We start from the raw sequence: 21,880 nt of genomic DNA on the forward strand, positions 1-21,880 counted from the left end.
CACAAGTTGACCTAGAGAAACTCACTAGTTGAGCTACAGGAATACACACAAGTTGAGCTACAGGAAAACACCGGTTGAGCTACAGAATTACATACAAGTTGAGCTGCAGGAACGCGCGCCGGTTGAGCTTCAGGAACTCGCATCGGTTGGGCTGCAGGAACGCGCGCCGGTTGAGCTGCAGGAACGCGCGCCGGTTGAGCTGCAGGAACACCAATTGAGCTGCAGAAACGCACGCCAATTGAGCTGCAGAAACACTGGTTGAGCTAATGGAACGTGCACATGTTGAGCTACAGGAACGCGTACACTGATCTACAGGAACGTGCACACATTGAGCTACAGGAACGCGTACACTGATCTACAGGAACGTGCACACATTGAGCTACAGGAACGCGTACATTGATCTACAGGAACGCACCGGTTGAGCTACAGGAAAACACTGGTTGAGCTATAGTTGAGTTACAGGAATACGCACCGGTTGGGCTACAGGAACGCACACCGGTTGGGCTACAGGAACGCACACCGGTTGGGCTACAGGAACGCGCACTGGTTGGGCTACAGGAACGGTTGAGCTACAGGAACGCGCAGCGGTTGTGCTACAGGAACGCGCAGCGGTTGTGCTACAGGAACGCGCAGCGGTTGAGCTACAGGAACGCGCAGCGGTTGTACTACAGGAACGCAGAAAAGACATTTACATTGTCTTTTGTTGATTAAATGTACTGCACAAACACTGGTTGAGCTCGACTACTGAAATGTAGGTACCGTATTCTGTTGTGCTACAGAATTACAAACTAGTTAAGCTACAGGAGCTACAGGAAAACATTTACATTGTCTTTTTTGACTAAATGTAGGCTACTGCAAAAACCCCGGTTGAGCTTGACTACTGAAATGTAGGTACCGTGACAACACTACCTCACAGTGTTTTGATTTAAGTAGTTTCAATCATTTTATTGCCCAGTGTTTTAAAATGTTACCAGGAACAATGTACAGTGCCATGTTTGGTTATGCTATTCTCTGAACTGCTGTTTAATGAAATAAATGACTCTGTAATACTTTTATGGTTAAATGTATATTAATGCATTTGGAAAACACTTTTATTTAAAGGGACCTAAAGTACATTTAGTCTTTACATTTTCCTCTGAGTTCCTAGAAGATGCCGTGCTCCTTTTCTCTTTGCCATAAGTTCTCTCTTTCATAGTAAAAAAAAATGGTGCAATAATGCATTTATTATTATCATCATTATTTCAATTGTTAATCCCTAATAAGATTTTAACCGATTCCAAGCTTCAGTCATTCTGGTCAGTGTGGCAAGTAACTGTAACCAAACTAGCTGCAGGGCCTTTTCCTCCTATTCAGCAGTCACCTGCTTGTTCGGAAAACCCACAGTAGAGATTGTTATCTAAAGAGATGCTGCCCTCCTTCTGTTGCTCGTTTGCTTCTCTCGCCTTTCTTTCCTTTATATGTTTGCTCTTTTGATAGACAACTGCACTGTACAAAATTACTCCCCTCTGTGACAGACTAACTTTCAGATCACGTGATCTTTTGTTGAAAGCAGCTGAAGTAAAGAGTCTGGCATATGAGCATGTGTTTAGCTTTAAATTGCAGACTTTTGTGTTGCTTTTTTGCCTACAGCTACCGAATGCTGCCTATGAGTTATCTGTGGTGTCAATGGACACCTGCACCCCTGTTGTGTTTTGTTTGGGCAATGAAATATACCAAGCTAGGAATAATGCACATAGGGAAGAAATTATAAACCATGTACTAGAAAAGTTATTTTAATCCGACAATAACAATAATTTGTCTATTTCAAATGTCATAAAAATTTAACTGTATTGTGATTTTTGATGATATTGGACCTGGATAATGTGATTGTGGCTTGATTTCTGCCAACATCGAGAAAAATATTTAATTACCCACCGTGTTGTGTATACTTGGACAGTGAATTTGTGTGGTTAATCTATCTAAGCAAAACAAACATTAGCTGGAGTCGGTTTATTTTAATTTAAGATGTAAACCTGCACATTAAAAACACTGGAGTAATGCAAAAGCAGAGGTTAAATAGGTTAAGTTCATGTGAAATGGTAAGGTGCGCTTGTGATATTTTAGTAAAGCATTTCCATACTCTAGTAGAGTATGTTTCTGACCTAAGGATTGCAGCATTTGTGTTTCTGGACTCTGGAAGGAAACATCAGGGATGGGCTCCAAGTGTACCGGAATAAAGAGCTTCCTGAATTCTGTTCTCCAGTCAAGATAGTTGCTGAAGTTTAGTCACTTTAGTCAGGTTTTCGGAGTGACTTTAGAGACCTTTTTTGATCCTTCTTCCTCACTATGAAGTAAGTTAGAGAAATGGACTACATTGGTCACACTTTTGTTATCGTATGCTAACACATAATTTCTGTTATGGTGTTATAGATACAGAATACTCTGTCAGTATATTTTAGAAGCCAGCAATAAAATATAATGTACAGTGGCTTTAAAATGGCCTTTTCAAGTACTGTGTGTTGCCACAACTTTCCATGCCTGACCTCATATGACTGTTAACCCTGTTGAAACCTTTACTAAGCCAAAGTCACACAGCTTATTTCTGAAATTCCTGATATAAGCTTAAAGGGACATTCCACCTTTTTTGAAAATATGCTAATTTTCCAGCTCCTCTAGAGTTAAACAGTTGATTTTTACAGTTTTGGAGTCCATTCAGCTGATCTTCGGGTCTTGCAGTACCACTTTTAGCATTTAGCTTTGCATAATCCATTGAATCTGATTAGACCATTAGCACCACGCTAAAAAATAACCAGAGTTTCGATATTTTTCCTATTTAAAAAGGAGGAGCAGGAGGTGCAATGATATTACGCAGCAGACGAAAATAGTCCGCTTGGAAACTTCCAATAGCAGGGGACTCTTTTTGGGCACTGCGTGGTATCATTGCGCCTCCTGCCGCCATGTTACAGCAGCAAAGAGATTATTACGCCAGAATGAGAGTATAGTTCTTAGACATATCTGCCTAGAAAATCACAACTTTAAATTTTCTGTCGGTCTTAGTACACGATGTAACTACAGAAGAGTCAAGTTTTAAATAGGAAAAATATCGAAACTCTGGTTATTTTTTAGCACAATGCTAATGGTCTAATCAGATTCAATGGATTGTGCTAAGCTAAATGCCAAAAGTGCTAGCGCCAGACCAGCTGAACGGTAAAAATCAAATGTTTAACTCTAGGGGAGCTGGAAAATGAGCATATTTTAAAAAAAAGTGGGGTGTCCCTTTAATGTTAGGAAAATGGATATATGGGGTTTAAGACTTGTTTATGCAAACTCCTTAACTTGTGGTTTAGTGAGTCAGATGTTAATTTAGAAACCTCTCTGACTAATTCAGTGAGTGAGTGAGCTTGTCAGCTATAGTGACCGATTTCTGGCTTTTAACCTCCATTTAGGAACTGGACTACATTGGTCACAGTTTTGTTATTGTATGCTAACACATAATTTCTGTTGTGGTGTCATACTCTGTCAGTATATTTTAGAAGCCAGAAGTAATACATAATGTACAATTTAAACTTTTTAAGATTACACGTCAACTAAAAATAACAGGAAGCCTTTAGTTCCATACTGTTAAGCCTTTTTCAAGTTATACACGTTGGATGTTTCTACAACTTCCCATGCTTGACCTCATATGACTTTGCCTAACCCTGTTCAAAGCAACCGAAAACATACATCTCCGCTTAGATAGTTAAAAGGAGTGCCCAAGCTGAGAACGAAACCTTGCAAGTAGAGTGTATCTTGTGCCCATGTTTTGGCAGCTATCAGCTATTCCCCTGAGGAAGTCAAATAAAGGCACAGTTGACTTAAAGAGAGCTCCATCAATAGAGTGGCGGTACACAGCAGCCTCTATCTTTGGGTGCACAATGGGGATATTATGTGAGAGGAGAGCCTGAAGTCTGTATGCAGCCAGACGCTCTTCCTCTGCTGAGCTGTCATATGAGCACTGTCCTCCGGATCATATGATGAGTACCAAAGAGAAAGACAGGACACAGATACGTTTCCTCACAAGACGTGTGCCTGTGTGTTTTGGATGTTGAGGAACTTTTTACTTAATTTTTGCTTTAAAGCAACTACCTTGTGTTAAAATTTCTCCTTAACACACTAAGTTGTGCTATTCTGATACAGATCGAGTGTGTGTTTTATGTCTTTTAGTGTTATTCTGACCTGCGTGCTGCATCCTATCGTACTTGCAATACTGAGTACTTTTTTTCAGGGTTTGTGTTTTAATATGTTGTAAATGCCATTTCCTACAACATAGACATAATCTGTAGAATAATGTTTGTTTGTCTGTTTGTGTGTGACACAGTGACTTTAGCTGTGACAGCTGTGATTTTATAAGCAGGATTAGTCATGGGGTTGCACACAAGCTGGTAACTGGTGATGTTTGAGGAATTACCCATACATACAAGACCTCAGGTCTGACCTAAATGACTCACGATCATATGTGTAAATCTGTACTTTTATATTTTCTTCTCTGATTGCTGGAATTTTGGTGGAATTGTGTCAACATTCACAAACCATTTTATTTTCTTAATATGATGTGTTACAGGGAGTATAAAAAAAGAAGAAATAAACACCTTTCATTTGTTCTCTTTGCATCACCTCTTAAAGGACAAGTTCTGTATTTTACACATAAAGCCCTGTTTTCAGATTGTTTATGATGAAATAGAACGGTTTTAACTGAAATTTGGACATATGATGCTGGCCCGAGAGTTTTTGGGTGTTTGATGTTTCACCCCCCACCTCTACAATGGGTGTATAGGTGCACGGGAACAATCCTTTCTAAAATGCATTAAACTTTCGTTTACAAAGATGTGAAACTCATCGAGTGGTCAGGGGTGTTCACTGATATGCTCACACAAAAATCGCTGCAAAAGATGCTTTCCAACAGCTGTTTTAGCATTCGTTGTAAACTTGTGGACCTATTTTTCCAAACGCCTCACACCCGTATATTCTTCCGCTTAGAGCTTGAATAATAGACACTCCAGCCCAGGTGGTGGTGCTGATCCGGCTTTGCCAATTCCAAGAATACAAACAATGTTCCTGGCGTGGAGTAATACCGTTCCTCACAGCACATCTAATACAAGTCAATGGAGTTGGACAAAACTACGATAAAACAGCTGTTGGAAAGCATCTTTTGTAGCGATTTTTGTGTGAGCATACCGGTGAACACCCCTGACCACTCGATGAGTTTCACGTCTTTGCGGATGAGGGTTTAATGCATTTTAGGAAGGATTGTTCCAGTGCACCTTTAAGCCATTGTATAGGTGGGAGGTGATACAACAAACACCCGAAAATTTTCGGGCCAGCATCATATGTCCAAATTTCAGTCAAAACCGGTCTATTTCATCATAAACAATCTGAAAACAGGGCTTTAGGTGGTAAATACAGAACTTGTCCTTTAACTCATTCGCCGCCAGCGTTTTTAAAAAAAGTTGCCAGCCAGCGCCAGTGTTTTTCATGATTTTCACAAAAGTTTAATGCCTTCCAGCAAAATGTTCTTCTTTATATATATATAAACATACAATATGCCAAATGAAAGAACAGACCCTCTGCTTTCAAACAAACAAAAAAACTGTTTCATCCTACTTCAGTAGTTCTTTTGTAATCAGCTTTTGAATATGGGTAGGTTTTCACGAAAACACCACATTTTGAGCAAAAAGCTGAGATAATTCAATTTTTGTGACAGACTTTTCATAGAGATCCCATTCAGAGCGATCTTTAAAACAGACACGGGCATGCAGCCGCTTGCCATAGAGCAATACTTCCGGGATTAAAAATACTCGTCAAGCGTTTTCTCTTGATTGACGAGATATCTCCAAAAATACCAAAATTTGAACAAAAAGAATTTACTGCTTTTGGATCTGTAGATATGATAGTGTTTTATAAGTTGGGTAAGAGTGTCACCTAGTGGATAATAGTAGAAATATAACAGGCCACATATGTTCAATTGTCAAATGGTTCAAGGACTAAATGTTTGAGCCTTTTACCTTTATTCAGAAAGGACAGGCTGCATGCACTTAAGAGGTTTTTGTTGCAAATTTGTTAAAGAGTAACTAAACCCCTGGTCTGAGCCTGGCAATATTTGAAAAATGTCAGAAAAGTGGGCAGACCCCAACAGAGATAGAGGGGACGAACTGAGCTCGTACCAAGAGTGTGGTGAGATCGTAACAAGGGTTTGGTGAGCTTGAATCTGCTTACGTAGGGTCATACCGCTTACATCACACAGTACCGCAACATCCAACAGGAAAATTCAACTGCAGTAGCCACCGTTCAACCTGAAGAGGGCAGCACTCAGACATTTTACACCCTATATTGTAGTATTGAAAAACACGTTATACCCAAATGTCAAAAAAGTTACTCATATCAATGAACAGCACTAATAAAGCCCCATTCTTACAGATCATTAAAGGCGGAGTCCACGATGTTTGAAAAACGCTTTGGAAAAGGAGACGGGCCGACTACCAAAACACACTTATAGCCAATCAGCAGTAAGGAGCGTGTCTACTAACCGGCAGGGCATGAAATTAACACCCGACCACGCGCCAAATGCGGGTGGATTTTGTAATTGGCGGGTAACGCTGTCAATCTACTAGCCACGTTGGCGGGTAGCCAATGCGAATCAGTGATGCGCGGGTCATTTTATGAACAACAACCCACTACCGACCGACATTTTCAACTTTTCAAAGATTCGGCTCTTTCGGCTCCAGCTCATTTTAGTGATGGCAGTCCGGCTCTTTTCATAGATTCGGCTCTTCTGGCCTCTACGGTCCCACCCCTGCCTGCGTCTGAAGATTCGGCTCTGCTCGTTCGCTACAAAGAATCAGCTCTTAGAGCCGGCGAACGACCCATCACTATAACCCGCCCGCAATTGTTGAAAATAGTTTTTAAACTCGACCAACTGACCGCGGCCTGAATATCATTAAAATATTTTTGGATGACTCGTAACCGGCACCCGCTCATTTCTTATCAACCTGCGCATATCACTGATGCAAATAGAGTGATTCATTGAGAGGATGCGCCTTCTGTTTCGCAACGTTCATGCGATTGGAAAAAAGATGAGGCACTTCTCTGACTACGTTTGGATGTGTGAGTAAGTATTAAACTGTTGGTTAGATGGGATGATAATACAATGCTGACATAGGCTACTGTACAATCGCAGTTGCACAGATGTGTAGTGCTGCTGTGACGGATCAGAACTCTTGATGTGTAAACTTTAAAAAGAGTTGCGCTACTATGCCATATACTGTAGTACATTAACATACATTTTGCGAATATAGTAATGAAAAACAACGTATGTGCGGGGTTTATGTGCGCAGTTTGTGCCCCCTCTGTCTCTGTGTGTCTGCGCGGGTTTAAGGGGACTCAATAGGGCACATCGGAGAGACGCGTTCCTAAAAGCATGCGTACATAAAATTTTTCTGCTCTTGACAGGGCACATATAAACAAAATTATCTCAACAGTATTCATTTTCTAATAAAACATTTCTTTATGTCTTAAGTGTATTTATAGAGAGTCAAAAACCAGTATGTGCTGGTCTTAAAGAGACAGTAACCTCAATTAACCTACTTAAGTCTGTGTCATTAATGTTAATCAAACAACCCAAGGCAAAGAGAAATTCACTTTTGTAGATCTGAAAAAAATATATATTTAATTCATACAATAAAGACAGCGTTATCATTCACTATTCAGGCAAAAAAAAACTGGCTGGTAAAAAGTCTCTGTGGCAGGTGGATTTCAAAATCCACCTGCCACAGTGGCTGGTGGTCAAAAAAGTTAACTTCAGGCCCTGCTAACCGGCATCCTTGCCGGGGTGCGTATGTGTGGGGCGGGTCTTTTAAAAGAAGGTCCAGATTCTATTGGGGTAGGGGCGTGTTTGTTTAGGTAATTTCAAATATCAACATTGGCTTTCAAACATCGTGGACTCCGCCTTTAACTAAAAAAAATTGGTTTAGGGTTTAGTTACTCTTAAACTCTTTCCCTGACAAGCTTTAATGGCAATATTTTCGCTATTATCCACTACGTGGTGCTCTTACCCAACTTATAAAACTCTTAAGCATCCTCTGATTCAAAACAGTTAAAACTCCACTGAAAAAAGATTCATTCAATTTACTCTAACAAAAAATTAGAAAAACAAAGCAAAAAAACGTTTGTTTAAAAGTAGCTTAAATAAATTGATTGCGGCCACTTACCTTAAAAAAATTGAGTAAATTGAATGACTCATTTTTTTCAGTGTTTGTTTTGATCAACGTTCTGAATCTAATCTCTAACAAAAGTCTCAGCTTTTTGCTCAAAATATTTTATTTTTGAAGAAACCTACCCATATTTGAGAGGTTATAAAAACAGAACAAATGAAGATGGGATGAAACGGTGTTTCTCGTTTCTTTCAGTTGTTTGTTTGAAAACGGAGTGTCTGTTTTTTCAATTGATATATTGTTTATATATTTATAGAAGAAAATTTTCTTCAAGGTATTAAACTTTTGGAAAGAGTTAATTACCAAGGGAATTATTTGAAAAAAAGGCATTTACTAATGACCATTTTATTGCCATTCAAGTAAAATTGGGGAGCTTAGATGCAAAAGCCGCTAAACATCACCTCTGTCAAAAATGAGATGATGATATTAACAGAATGTTATCGGCACGTATTATACGTTCATCAAATACTTCATTCTGATTGACTGTATCCTTGCCTCAGGCCATTCAGAAATACTGGTAATATCCATTAAGACTCTAATAAAAATGCTCATTCAATAGGAAACATAGGGGGCGCTTAGAGGGTTTTGCATCTGAACTATTCATATTTTACATAACAAATGTAGTGGTGACTGTGAGTACGTGTTGATCTGTGGCTCTCAGATCATAAGACAGATCATGCTGACACTTCTCATACACCAGGATTCTCTGATGTCCCAGAGCCTCTAGCAAATAAATAGTTTATCGCAAATTACACTAAACAGACAGCAGAATGCTCTTTATTCTGGGTGATGTTTGTGTTTCAAAGGGGATTCAATTTGATAACATCATCAGGTAAAGTTCATGTGAGAAGCATTGAAAGCCTCTCAGCTTTGATAATGCTTAAGTATTGTAGAAATGTGTGCTTTGTTGCAGTATTGCTTTGAACGTTTGAAGGGCTGCTGAAGGCAAGATGACCCTACGTGATCCTCTGAATGTGATTCTGAAGATAGTGCTCTTTTAGCATTGCTTATGACTTTGTTACAAATTTCTGTAAATGTAATTGTTGATTAGGGATGTTTTTTTATATTGAGTGCTCGATAGGTCTGAAAAATAAGTCACGTTCTTCGGGCAAGGCATGATTGAGTGAAAGGGTATTTTCAGTTCTGCTTGCACCACATTTTTGTCTGATCATAAAATATATTAATCTGGCTTGGCCCTCTGTTTTTGCTTCAAATTTTATGTAAGTTAAATTTGTAAGGAATAATTGATGATGAGACGTTGAATTATTAAAAAATAATGAACACCCAAGGTGGTCATTGCGGCACTATGCGAAGCGAACCGGACACAGACATTGCTAAGACATTGCACTGGTGGTTCTTTTAAGATATTTTACAGGCTGGTTGTGTGTTTATCGAAAAAAAAAATGCATGGCTGTGGAACATTTGTGAACCAATCAGAATGAAGCATTCAGCAACCCTGTGCTATAACAGAGACAATAACACATTACACTTGTGGCAGACTTGTATGACAGCTTGACTGAATTTGTGCCTAGTTTATTGAATTAAAGCCAGACATCACTGCTTGCTTTTGAAGCCATCTCACAGTTCTTCAGTCTTGACCCTGGACTAGATGCTCTCGCAATGCTAATCAATCAGACCCTCCAAGATACCGCCCAACATGCCACCCAGACCAGTCTGTAAAGAGAAAAGAAAATGTAAACGCACAGGATCATTGTTTTCATTTTTATCGTTGCTGTCATGTCCTAGTTCAAATTTTAGGTTGTTCTCTTTTTGTGTTTTTTTTCTTTCTAGTTCAGTCCAGAGTGATTCAACCGCCTTATCAAATTTATGAGTATAAACTGAACCAGAGGCAGGAATTCATTTCTAAAAATTGTGTCCTAAGATGCTTAATGTAGGAAGATTTATAAACTTCAAAGGGAAAAAGTGCTTGGTACAAAAAGATAGCATTCATATTTAATATGCATGCATGCTATTAAATTTTTTATGAACTGTTTTTCCAGTCATATGTTTTGCTAGGTGTCACGCATGCAAAGGCTTTTAATTATCAATGTCATCACAGATAATCCCAATTTACAGTTATGTTTTGTCTTCTGAATTGTTTTTATTAGTCATGCACCGATGTATCGGCCACCGATATTTATCGGCCGATTTTTGATGAATTTGAAACCATCGGCATATCGGCAATAGCACGAGACAGGCTGATACCGATTGTTTATTAATTAACTGCATAAAGAAATCCATTATATGTAAAAAATGAGTTAATGTTGTTAATAAAATAAATGCTGAATAGCAAAAACCACCTTTGAAGGTTGTCATGCTGTCTTATTATATTTGTTTTATAAATATTTCTGCCTCTCTTATTATGTTGGTCAGTTGAATGTTAATTAGATCCAATCCATGTTCAGTAAAAATAATTTGATGCAGAAATAAACTAGCTAATAGACCAACTGTATAGTATTGTATACAAGTGTTTAATATCGGTATCGGCCAGAAGTTGTCTGTTTGAATCGGAATCGGTATCGGCCCAAAAAAAATCCTATCGGTGCATCCCTAGTTTTTATCTCCTATGTTAATTTCAGATTCCTTATTGGTCACTTTGAATAAAAATATCTGCTCAATAAAGAAATGAAAATGTCATGTAATTGTACAAATAACTCCCATGGCCTGTCAGTTGATATCTACACAAACACCAGCAGTTAACGCTGCTGTTAATTATTTGGTCAATTGCTCCCATATCGCTGGAGGGCTTGGGTGACATCTAACAATAGAGGTGAGGACACAGTGCGTATTTGGAGTCTGGAAGGAGGGGAAATCCTTGCAGCTGCTCTATTGCATCCCAGACCTGAAAACACACGCAACTCGCCCATTAGTTGCCTGTACATTTGTGGCATATGAGTGAGTAAAGATGAAATGAGTAATTCAAGCAAACGCCTGCACTGAGTCATTGGCTTCCGAGTCAGACGTGCTGAAACGCATTAACCAGTTGTTGTTGTTCACTTCAAACTTTAGCCACTGCAAACAGTCTCGTACTGCCAGTCTGTTCCATTCAACCTTTTTAGAGGTATCTGGTGCCTACCAGCTGAGTTTTTTTTAATGGCTTTGTATCAGAAAGGGAGGTCTTGGAGTTCACATCACCCTACATTGACCTTAAGCAATGCATTTTAACCTTTTACGCCCTTTTTGCTTGCTTGCTTGGTTGGTTATGTCAATGCAACATCACCTGTGCACTGTTATGCTTGGGGCTGTCTATAAAAGCTTATTGTCAGACAGACATTAAATGTCACAGTGTTGTTGAGATGTAGTTCCTGTAGGTCGGCAGGTGAGTTTGATCAGGGTTGGAGCTAAACTCTGCAGGAAAGTGAGGGCCATTTATAGTATAAGTTCGGATGTACTACATCCACTGTGTTGATACATCATGTGACATACAAGTGAGCCATTAACTTATATGATGCACAATTTAACCACAAGGAACAGCTGTTCCCTATATGTATTTGCATTTAAATAGAGCAGCGTTAGGGGCGGATCACACAGAACAGGTTTATGGCTGTGGGAGGGGCCTTTTTTAAATGCTTTTCAGTTGGCAGTGAGAGTTATGCACGTTGTTTATGCGCGCCGAACTCCTCTTGAGCAGCTGAAGTTGAAAAAAGTCAACTCTGAGCGGAGAAGTGCCCAACGTCATTCATGTTTTTTCATTGTCCAATCGAATGAGGGGCCTTTCGTTGTGGCAACAGAAGTTTACCGTGGCTTGGAAAAACCGGGGACTGCACTTATAGCAATATAAAAACACAGCACATTGCTCTTTTTGTGATCAGCAGCTTACTGCGTTTTAAAAATTTTTAATATGACAACACCTCTGCTTCTTTATTGGGTAACTCCTCTCCCAGGATTGTAAAATGTGCTTCGAATGCACACTACAAAATCTTGCTGGAAGGAGCAAGTCATCCGGGTACATTTTGCCTACTGTTTTTAAATACTATAAATGTGTACATACTACTTGCCTATATGGTATGGAAGTATTTCAGATGATTTTGGTTGCAGCATTGGTGTTCATTCATTTATCTATAGGCATTGTTTTTCTATTCTTCACATTAGGACTTTGCAATATATTCAGTAAAAGCACAAAAAAAGGTTTAGAAAACAAACAAAATATGTACATATCGAGTAGCATTTGGAAAGATTTTGAGATTATTGGTATATTGTCTATCCCTACTTCACATATATTTGTTTTCCCTTCGCAGCCAGTCTGTAAAGAAAGCTGAGGCCCACGTGGCTGGCCTTAAAGTATGCAGATCTTTTTGTAACAGGCCAAGCCAGAGGATTATAATTTTTTTGGTTATTCATCTTTAATAATTCACAAAATATTTCATATTGCTTATGCAACTGCATGAGTAGTTCAGCAAGTTGTTGCATGCATCACACCACAGCAGTACAGAAAAAACAGCAGGTGCATACAGTACCTAAAATAAATTGTTATTATAAATACATCATAAAAATAACCCATTAATGCATTTGGCACACACTTTTATCCACAGTGACTTACAGTGTATTCAAGCTTTACAGTTTTTGTCAGTCTCTGTGTTCCTTGGGAATTAATCCCAAAACTTTTATGTTGTTAATACTTTGCTCTACTAATTGGGCTACAGAAATGGACAGTTTAGTTTTAGATGGTTTGGTTTCAGAATTGTGTAAAAATTACATTTTTTTTTCTGTGTTTAATCTAGAGATATATTGAGTATGAGGACTCTCAAGATCAGGAGAAGAAAGATCTGCAGACCCGTGTGCTGCTACTGGAGGCTCAGACCAGACAGATGGAGCTCAAGATTAAAAACTTTGCAGACCAAGGTCAGTTCCTTTCGACTGCTGGGTGCTGGGTTGGCAAAGGTTTTGTGGGCAAAATAGAAATAATAAACATTGTAAATATTGCAGTGATTATAATTTTTCACGGTTCTTCCTCAAAACTTTGTTGAGTACAAGTTTTTATAGCTTATCTGATTTAAACTCCAGTTCTTTTTTAAACCATTATTATTCTCAGTAGGTTTACTCTTTCCTTTGAAGAAAGTACCCACTCACCCATGTTTAAACACTTTACCTGGCCAGAGATTTACACACTTAGGCTACTTTTACATTAAAGGATTACTCCACTTTCATTTTTTTTTTTTGGATAATTTGCTCACCCCCATGTTGTGTTGTTTTTTTGGCAGCCTGTTTTAAATTTAGTTGTATTCTAGTCTTTGGTTCAAGCTGTCATTTAAGTTTTTATTAGATTTAGTCACGTTCATACTCTTTTTAGTCTAGTCAAGTTTTAGTCAACTAAGGGGTGGTTTCCCGGACAGGGATTAGCTTAATTCAGGACTATGCCTTGGTTTAATTAGGAAATATAACTAGTTTTAACAAACATGCCTTACGAAAAACATTACCTGTGTGCATTTTGAGGCCAAACAAAGGGCCCTGATGTATTTTAAGATATGTCAGTGCAAGTTGTTGTCAGTTTGGACAGCTCTTAAAAATGTTTTAGTCTAGGACTAGTCTAATCCCTGTCCGGGAAACCGCCCCTAAAAGTCTGTGCATTTTAGTCTTATTTTAGTCAGACTTATCCATGACTCTTTTAGTCTAGTTTTAGTCAGTAAAAATCGCATTTTAGTCTATTTTTAGTCTAGATTGCAATTCTATTTATCCCATATAGTATAATGACCTATCTGCAGTCAGGTGGCGGGGGCACGGAGATGCTGGGATGGCTAAAGAGACGATAACGTTATAACCGTTTGTCAACAAAAATGAAGAGACGTTTTAGCATAGTTTTTATTTTGTAAACCACTTTTAGTTTTGTTTTCATTTGTCAACAATATTGCTTTATACATTTAATTAGTCATCGTCACATGACCAGCATTTTCGTTGCGTCCTGTTTTCGTCACGTGATAAATGTTCATTGACGACTATATTTAGTCATACTTTTTGTTGATGAAAGCAACACTACCCCCATGTCATCCAAGGGGTTTATGTCTTTCTTTCAGCAGTTATTTTTCTCCATATAATGGACTTTAGTGAACCTCAACAGTTTACAGTTTCAATGCAGCTTCAAAGGCCTCTAAACGATCTCAACTAAGGCATAAGGGTCTTATCTAGTGAAACGGTCATCATTTGCAAAAAATGCACTTTTAAACCACAACTTCTCGTCTTGCACTAGCTGTGCAACGTGCCAGCGCGACCTTACATATTATACAATCACGTCAAAAGGTCACGCATTACATAAGTGAAACGCACACTTATGAACCATTAGAAACAATAAACTGAAACAAAGACATTATTTAGTATCATGCCACATACAACAACATCAGAACGCTCCTCGTTCTCCACACTTGTTACCCTTTCGATGTGATTACGTAATACATAAGGTCACGCTGGCGCATCACAAGGCTAGTGCAAGACAAGAAGTTGTGATTAAAAAGTACTTAATTTTTTTTGCCGATCGTTTCAGATTTCGTTTCTAGATAATACCCTTAAGCCTCGGTTGGGGTTGTTTAGAGCAGTGTTTCCCAAGTTACCACTGATCAAGTTTCACATTTAATGTGAATACTACATTTAATTAAGTATAACATTCCAGTTTACCAAGTCATTTAAGCATTGCAATAAAGGTTTGTGCAGATCTGTTAATGCTTATTGTGAAAGTGGTGTGCCGTATGATTTTTTACTTATCAAAACTGTGCCGTGGCAGAAAAAAGGTTGGGAAACACTGGTTTAAAGATTTTTGAATCTGCATTGAAACTGCAAACTGTTAAAGGTCCAATAAAGTCCACTATATAGAGAAAAAACCTAAAAACGTTTTCCTCAAAAAACGCAATTTCTTCTCAACTGAACAAAGAAATACATAAACATCTTGGATGACATGAGGTTAAGTAAATCCGAATTTTTTTAATGAAAGTGGAATGTTCCTTTAATGCATTTTCGTTTAAAAACGCTTACGCTGAGTTTTTGACCCTTGTAAACTAAGACGTTTGTAAATGCGTCAGACTTTGTTTTAGTTTGAAAACTCCAGGTTTGTGCTTCAGTGGAGACGGACCTAAACAGAGACTTATGTAAATGAAGGCACAAGTGCATTCACTTCCTTATTGGGTGTACTGTATCATGACGTTTCCCTTCCTGATTTGACCTTGTAAACAATAACATTGAGACAGAGCTGTAGGCTTTGCTGAGTATCAGCTGTTTACACACTTTTTATAAGCACATTACGTGTTTATTCGTGACACAAACACCCAAACAAGCGCATACGTACTACAATAAATGTTTTCAGCACTAATAAGAAAATATAATGCTAGAGTCTAAATATTATATATCAACATGTTTTTAACATGGAACCTAATGGAGATATCGTGTTATATAAGCGCTGTGTTTTAAGCTGCCTGCCCTGCATCAACGTGCTCTGAGTTATGAATTACAATACAAATGGGTGCAACAGTTATAACACTGTGGCTGTGCATACATCTGCAATAGGTAAGCTATTATTAGAGTAATAAGTTCTTTTGCACTTGTAAGCGCATACTAGGGCTTGGCAAATTTTCGATTAATCGTTTTTTTTTATGTGGTCGATTCAAAATCGATTCTCAAAGAGCAGAATTTATTTCCGCAAACATTGAACGTAAGATTAACGTTAATCTAATTACTAGTCTTCTTCACTAGATGTCACCCTCTTTTTTTGCCTTGCGCTATGTTAATTCAATTCAATTTTATTTATATAGCGCTTTTCACAATTGTTAATTGTTGCAAAGCAGCTTTACATGAGTAAATGTAGGGGAGAACACAGAAAATCAATAGATAATATAAGAAGTAGAATATTGCGGCTAAGGATAAACCGTACAAGCGAGCGTAGTAATAATGTAACGTATAGACCATTTCAGCAGTAAAAACATAAACAAGCGGCTGTCGTGGTCCGCACGTAACTTCCGGTAAACTCCGCTAAGAATAAATAACAACAAAGTTCTTTAAACGTAGTTTATTTATATAACAAGCAAAAAAAAACACACAGATTACATAGGAAACCAAAACATGTGTTATTTTCGAACATACATATCTCTTATGTTCTAGAGATCAGTTTAGCAACTAGTCAGACCATTAAAAAACGAAACCGGAAGTAAGGTTCGAATCCAGACGTGTATCACGAGCGTCCGATGACACAAGCAAGACGTCGACGATAGTGTTGTGGCTTTTAATTTCTTTTTATTGCTGCTGCTGTTCACTGTTCTTTTTAATTAATATAGTATTTGTATTAAATCTATATTCATTGAGTTGAATCGAGAATCGAGTATAAAAACCGTCCCGAGAACCGGAATCGAAAATTGAATCGAGATCGAATCGATTAGATAGCTTGTGAATCGAAATCGAATCGATCTGGAACATCTGAATAGACCAGTTCAAATGATGTAAACAACACTGGTCCAAAAACACTTCCTGTTACAGTTTGTGACAGTTATTTTATATTTGACATATATTATTATCTTTAAGATGTTTGTTTAACTTCAGTTAATTCAGGTTTATATGTTCTGTTGGTTTATTTTATCCCAACGTTTATCTAGTGTTAAAAAACAGAAACAGGAAGTGCTTCTGGACCAGTGTTGTTTACATCTCTTGAACTGGTCTATAGATACCCAGCTCTAGCGCATACCCAGTGAAAATGCTCCTTAGTTGATGGAGTCTCTTGATCTTTGATGGTTTTACTGTGAATGGGCTAAACTGGATTATAGCTTAAGGATCTCTTAACAACTCCCCCACATGATGGGAGTGTGACTCTGTTTACTGCCAAATTCTGCTCGAGGTGGGTGGCAAATTATGTAAACCCTCCTGGCAAATTACACATCTGGTCAATCAATATTTTCTTTTTGCCCTGAATGAGGATTAACATGGTGTTATTTGTGATTGTGAGTCTGTGTATTTAATATGATATGATGGACAAGCTGGCATAGACTATTACATGCTGACTGTTTATATAGGCATATTTTGGTGTTACACGTTCTTTGTGTCTAAGGTGGCATGTGAAGTAGAATTTTTTAATTCAGAAGAAAAAAAATGTTTATGTTGGAAGGTGTTTGGCCCTGAAACCACACAGGCAAACTTATCAAACAATATGAAGTTTTTAATTCTTAAGTAAGTTATATGATATAGTAAGTTGTAAATGATAAAGAGACTCAGGAAACTTTAAAGGTGCAATGTGTACATTTTAGGAGGATCTAGTATAAGAACTGCAAAATAATACATATAACTATGTTTTTAGTAGTGTATAAAGAAATTAAATAATGAACCGTTATGTTTTACCTTAGAATACGCCATTTTTATATACATATACCTTACATGGAGGGTGCCTTTTCTATTGGCGCTTTTCCATTGCATAGTACCCCACGGTTTGGTGAAGGTCAGATCAGCTTACTTTTGGGGGCTTTTCCATTGGGTGCAGTACGTAGTACCCGATACTTTTTTTCGTACCACCTTGGTTGGGGTTCTAAGCGACCCGAGCTGATACCAAGACGTGATGTGAAAACACTGTAGAGCACTGATTGGTCTAAGAGAATCGTCACTACAAGCGTCACCGCTATAATGTAAAAGATTAGCTTTACCTTCATGTAGGGGTGTAACGATTCATCGTGCAAATGCGCGTTTTCTCAATGAATGAATTTGAATGAATTACGGTGAAATCCCGGCACATCCGAACGCCAGAGGGCGCTCCCGTGCAGAAACTCCCTTTGTGCCACACAAGAAGTAGCATTACAAACGCTATTCCAGGAAATGCTTACACATGAATATTTATACGCTGTTCTTCATATTGTTTCAGGTATTTTCATGATGATAAATAATATTTTGAATGATTTTGTTTAACGAGTGTTGCTTTTTCAAATGCACGTTATAAACGACTCCGACTCATAATGATTTTAGATTGATAAGGACTTCCTACTGACCAAATGCCGTAATACAGGCACAAGCTGTGTATAAAACGAAGAATCGCAGCCTTGCGATTCAGAATCGATTTCAGACAGGCATTTTTAATGAGGACCGCGATTGAATCGTGATTGAATCGTTACATCCCTACCTTCATGCTATACTTGCGCTGTCTCGGGTAAACCTGTTGTCATCTTTGCTTTGCTCTAAGTTCCCAAACTCCCTTTTAGCGATGAAAAACATCCACACGTTGTGAATCAGGAACACCATAACAGTTTTTTTCTAGACTTGCAGTTTGTGGCGATGCGCGATGCAAACGTCCGCAAATATGCTTAAATGCAATTTAAATTAGGCTCAGCGGAGCGCGTCGACTGATGCCACGGGTGTTTGTACAGAAACTGTTATGTGATACAGAGATAGTGATAAACGCGATGTGTAAACATCTATTTGTGGTGGTCAATTTTAATTTTGTGGCGGACTAAGAAATAAATAAATGAATGGGAATGTACAATGACGCTCTCTCTTGTGTGATGTCACAGCAGTAGGCATCGCAAATATAGCGACACGTCTATAATCCCTCCCACTCTGAAGTGATACGAAACTCGATGAAAAAGCTTAACAAGCCAAAGTGAGGTGAGCTGACCCGACCTGACCCAAACCGAAACCGTGGGGTACTATGCAATGGAAAAGCGCCATATGTGCTTTGAAAAGGAGGGGTGAGCACTGTGGACTGAGCTGTTGGTTGCAATCCACAACCTCTCCACTAGATGCCACTAAAATCTACACAGTGCACATTTAAATAGATAGTTTACCCAAAAATTAAACTTTGTCATTATTTACTCACCTTCATGTCGTTTGATCCCCCATTTGTTTTTATGTTATTCAAAACCCAAACCCGCGTAGGTTTTTTTTAAAGTGTTGTTTTGGGTTTTCTGGTTACTATGGGAGTGGTTGGTGACCGATGAAGTCACCATCCACTTTTATAGTAACCAGAAAACCCTTCAAGCTTCAAAAGGACCCACAAGTGTTAAATAAAAATAACCTAACTCAAATTGTGTCATATATTTTAAGTGAAGACATTTACTCCTCTACTTTCCTGTTTTGTATATCACAGTTGTTTTACATTATTGTTATACATTATTTAAAGTAAACATCCTGAAAAGAGAGTCACAAGTAAAAACATTCATCAAATAATGGATATATTTTACTTTTTGTATGTCTTAAGGACACTTAAATCTATGGCACGTGGAGATAGTGGGACTTTTAAGTCCTTTTGAAGTTTATAGAGGCAGTCAACATCCACTTTCATATTATTACCCACGTTTTTGTATTTGAAAAACTATCTTTTTAAGAACATATACTTTCACACTTTTGAATGAACCTTAGATCTTTATGGTAATAGCACATTGATAATTTATAAACTGCATGAACTTCTGTTGTTCCTCTTTTATCTTCCTCTAATTCACAATCATCAGAGCATGAATGCATTTTTCTCACTGTTTTACACCAAACGCTTAGCTATGATGAGAGACGCCTCTTATTTGACATTCATCAAAAAGGGTTCCCACGTGTCATGGAATTTCTGGAATAAGTTTTTTTCTGGACATTGAACTTTTTTGTCCAAGAATATCAGAGATTTTTGTTTGTTGCTTTACATTTAAGTTTCCATTTATCAAAAAGTAATTCGCTTGGAAACTTGTGACATAAAGAAATACAATTTCTGGTTCCAAGCCTCTGCTGACTACATTTTAAACATCTGTTTATTGGCATTGTTTATTTATTTCACTCATTTACGCTACAAAACCTCACTTTAGTCAGGGATGACTTTTAGACAAAGAGAGTTTAGAAGATTTTTGATAACACATTTTCTTCCTATCTCTAGCAGATAAGTTTATCATGTTTTGTGTTACGCCATATATATTTTATGGTAAACTTATTTCAAGAAGACTTTTCAGGTTTAGGCTGTGTAATGTAATGAGTAAAGTTTTATTACAATTTCTAAATCATGTTTAAAAGTCTGTCCTAGTAGCACATTCACTACACTGTTATGATTGATTTCTGTTGCTCTACTGCCCTCTTGTGGTTATGTGATCACTACAGCATGTAATCACTTTTGAGACTGAGACTGTTCATAACCAAGAAACCCTTTTGTCAGAAAAATATGTCGTCCAAGTCCCCCTGTCTTAGGTGTGTAGTCTAGCATACATCTGGTCTGAAAGTGACAAGTTGCATGATTCACTCAAAGCAGATATTAATGAATTACAACCACCTGCCTTAGCCCTGTAAGACCCAAATATAGAAAAAAAACTGTGGAAAAATATTTAACCTTTAATATGTTGTTGTAGGAGTCCTCTAATGCAAAATCATTGGGTTTTTACATTTTGGTAAGTTTTTATGGAAATGTTGTAATATTTATAATAATTAATTAGTTACATTTATATAGCGCTTTTTCTGCAGACCTCAAAGCACTTTACATATGAATGGGGGAATCTCCTTAACCACCAATGTGCAGCATCCACCTGGATGATGCGACGGCAGCCATATTGGGCCACCACACACCAGCTTATTAGTGGAGAGGAGACAGAGTGATACAGGAAATGATTAGCATGATTTGGCCAGGATGCCGGGGCACACCCCTACTTTTTTTCGAATGACATCCTGGGATTTTTAATGACCCGAAGGACGGTGCTTTTTGACAGTATAGTGTCCCCGTCACTATGCTGGGGTGTTAGGACCCACACAGACCACAGGGTGAGCACCCCCTGCTGGTCTCACTAACACCTCTACCAGCAGCAACCTGGTTTTCCCAGGTGGTCTCCCATCCAAGTACTGAACAGGCTCAACCCTGCTTAGCTTCAGTGGGCAAGTTGTCTTGGGCTACAGGGCGATATGGCTGTTGGTGATATGGTCTTTGTTGTAGCAGAATTGCTGTGATTTCACTCACTGTCTGAACAAATGTTAATAACATCTAAGAGTCACTCTGCAGGGTGTACTGCCTATTTACCCCAATAATAGTATCCTATATATCCATATACATAATCACACAATACATAATAATCAGACAAAACCATATTTTTATGAAAAATCATTTATTATAAAAAATAAGCTCAGTTTGTATTTACAAAACCAGATAAACTGGTATTTACTGTGTTAAGCTGTGTTTACAGACATGTTCAATCATTGTAATCCCATTTTGTTGTTCATGAAAACTTCTCTCTTTTGGAAACTGTACTCGTTGCTGCCGCAAACCTTCGGAGGTACTCCAGTGGAATATGAAAGGGGGTGGCATCATTAGTGATGCCAATAACAGAAATATCAGTCTTGAGACTGATAAAATCATTTTTCAGACACCTGTCATGGGGCAAGGTCTGTGTTCATGAATGGCTTGGTTTTGTTGGCATCATGTCCACATAATTATCATATGGGCAGACAAAGTTTTTAATTTCTCTTAGTTGAGAGGCATCACCACATTCCTCCTCATCAGTTATATCAGAGTCCCATTTTTTCAAATTTAGATGATAAATTACATCATACCACATTGTAAACAAGACAGTCATGGCTTGTAGAATTCTGAAATAAAAAAACACACTGATTATTTTCATGCTTATTAATCTTGATGCAAATAATTTCCAATCACATTTCTACATTTCAAAGGATTCACCCATTCCACAGAAATCACACAATACTGTCTAGGAAGCTTTTTGTCCTCTTTTTATATTGCTAATATCACCTAT

The 21,880-nt window shown here is 38.0% G+C and overlaps 1 protein-coding gene across 2 annotated transcripts in view; it reads left to right on the forward strand.

Annotated features, from left to right (window-relative positions):
* The window catches only part of spag9b (sperm associated antigen 9b), a 70,677-nt gene that overhangs the window by 2,800 nt on the left and 45,997 nt on the right, over nucleotides 1-21,880 (forward strand). For both annotated transcript variants that reach the window (XM_055175616.2, XM_055175617.2), the window contains exon 2: nucleotides 12,947-13,067. In XM_055175616.2, coding sequence (XP_055031591.2) covers nucleotides 12,947-13,067 — 121 coding nt within the window. The remainder of the gene's footprint in view (nucleotides 1-12,946; nucleotides 13,068-21,880) is intronic.

This window comes from Misgurnus anguillicaudatus, chromosome 4 (genome assembly GCF_027580225.2).
Source record: "Misgurnus anguillicaudatus chromosome 4, ASM2758022v2, whole genome shotgun sequence".
Classification (NCBI taxonomy): Eukaryota; Metazoa; Chordata; class Actinopteri; order Cypriniformes; family Cobitidae; genus Misgurnus; species Misgurnus anguillicaudatus.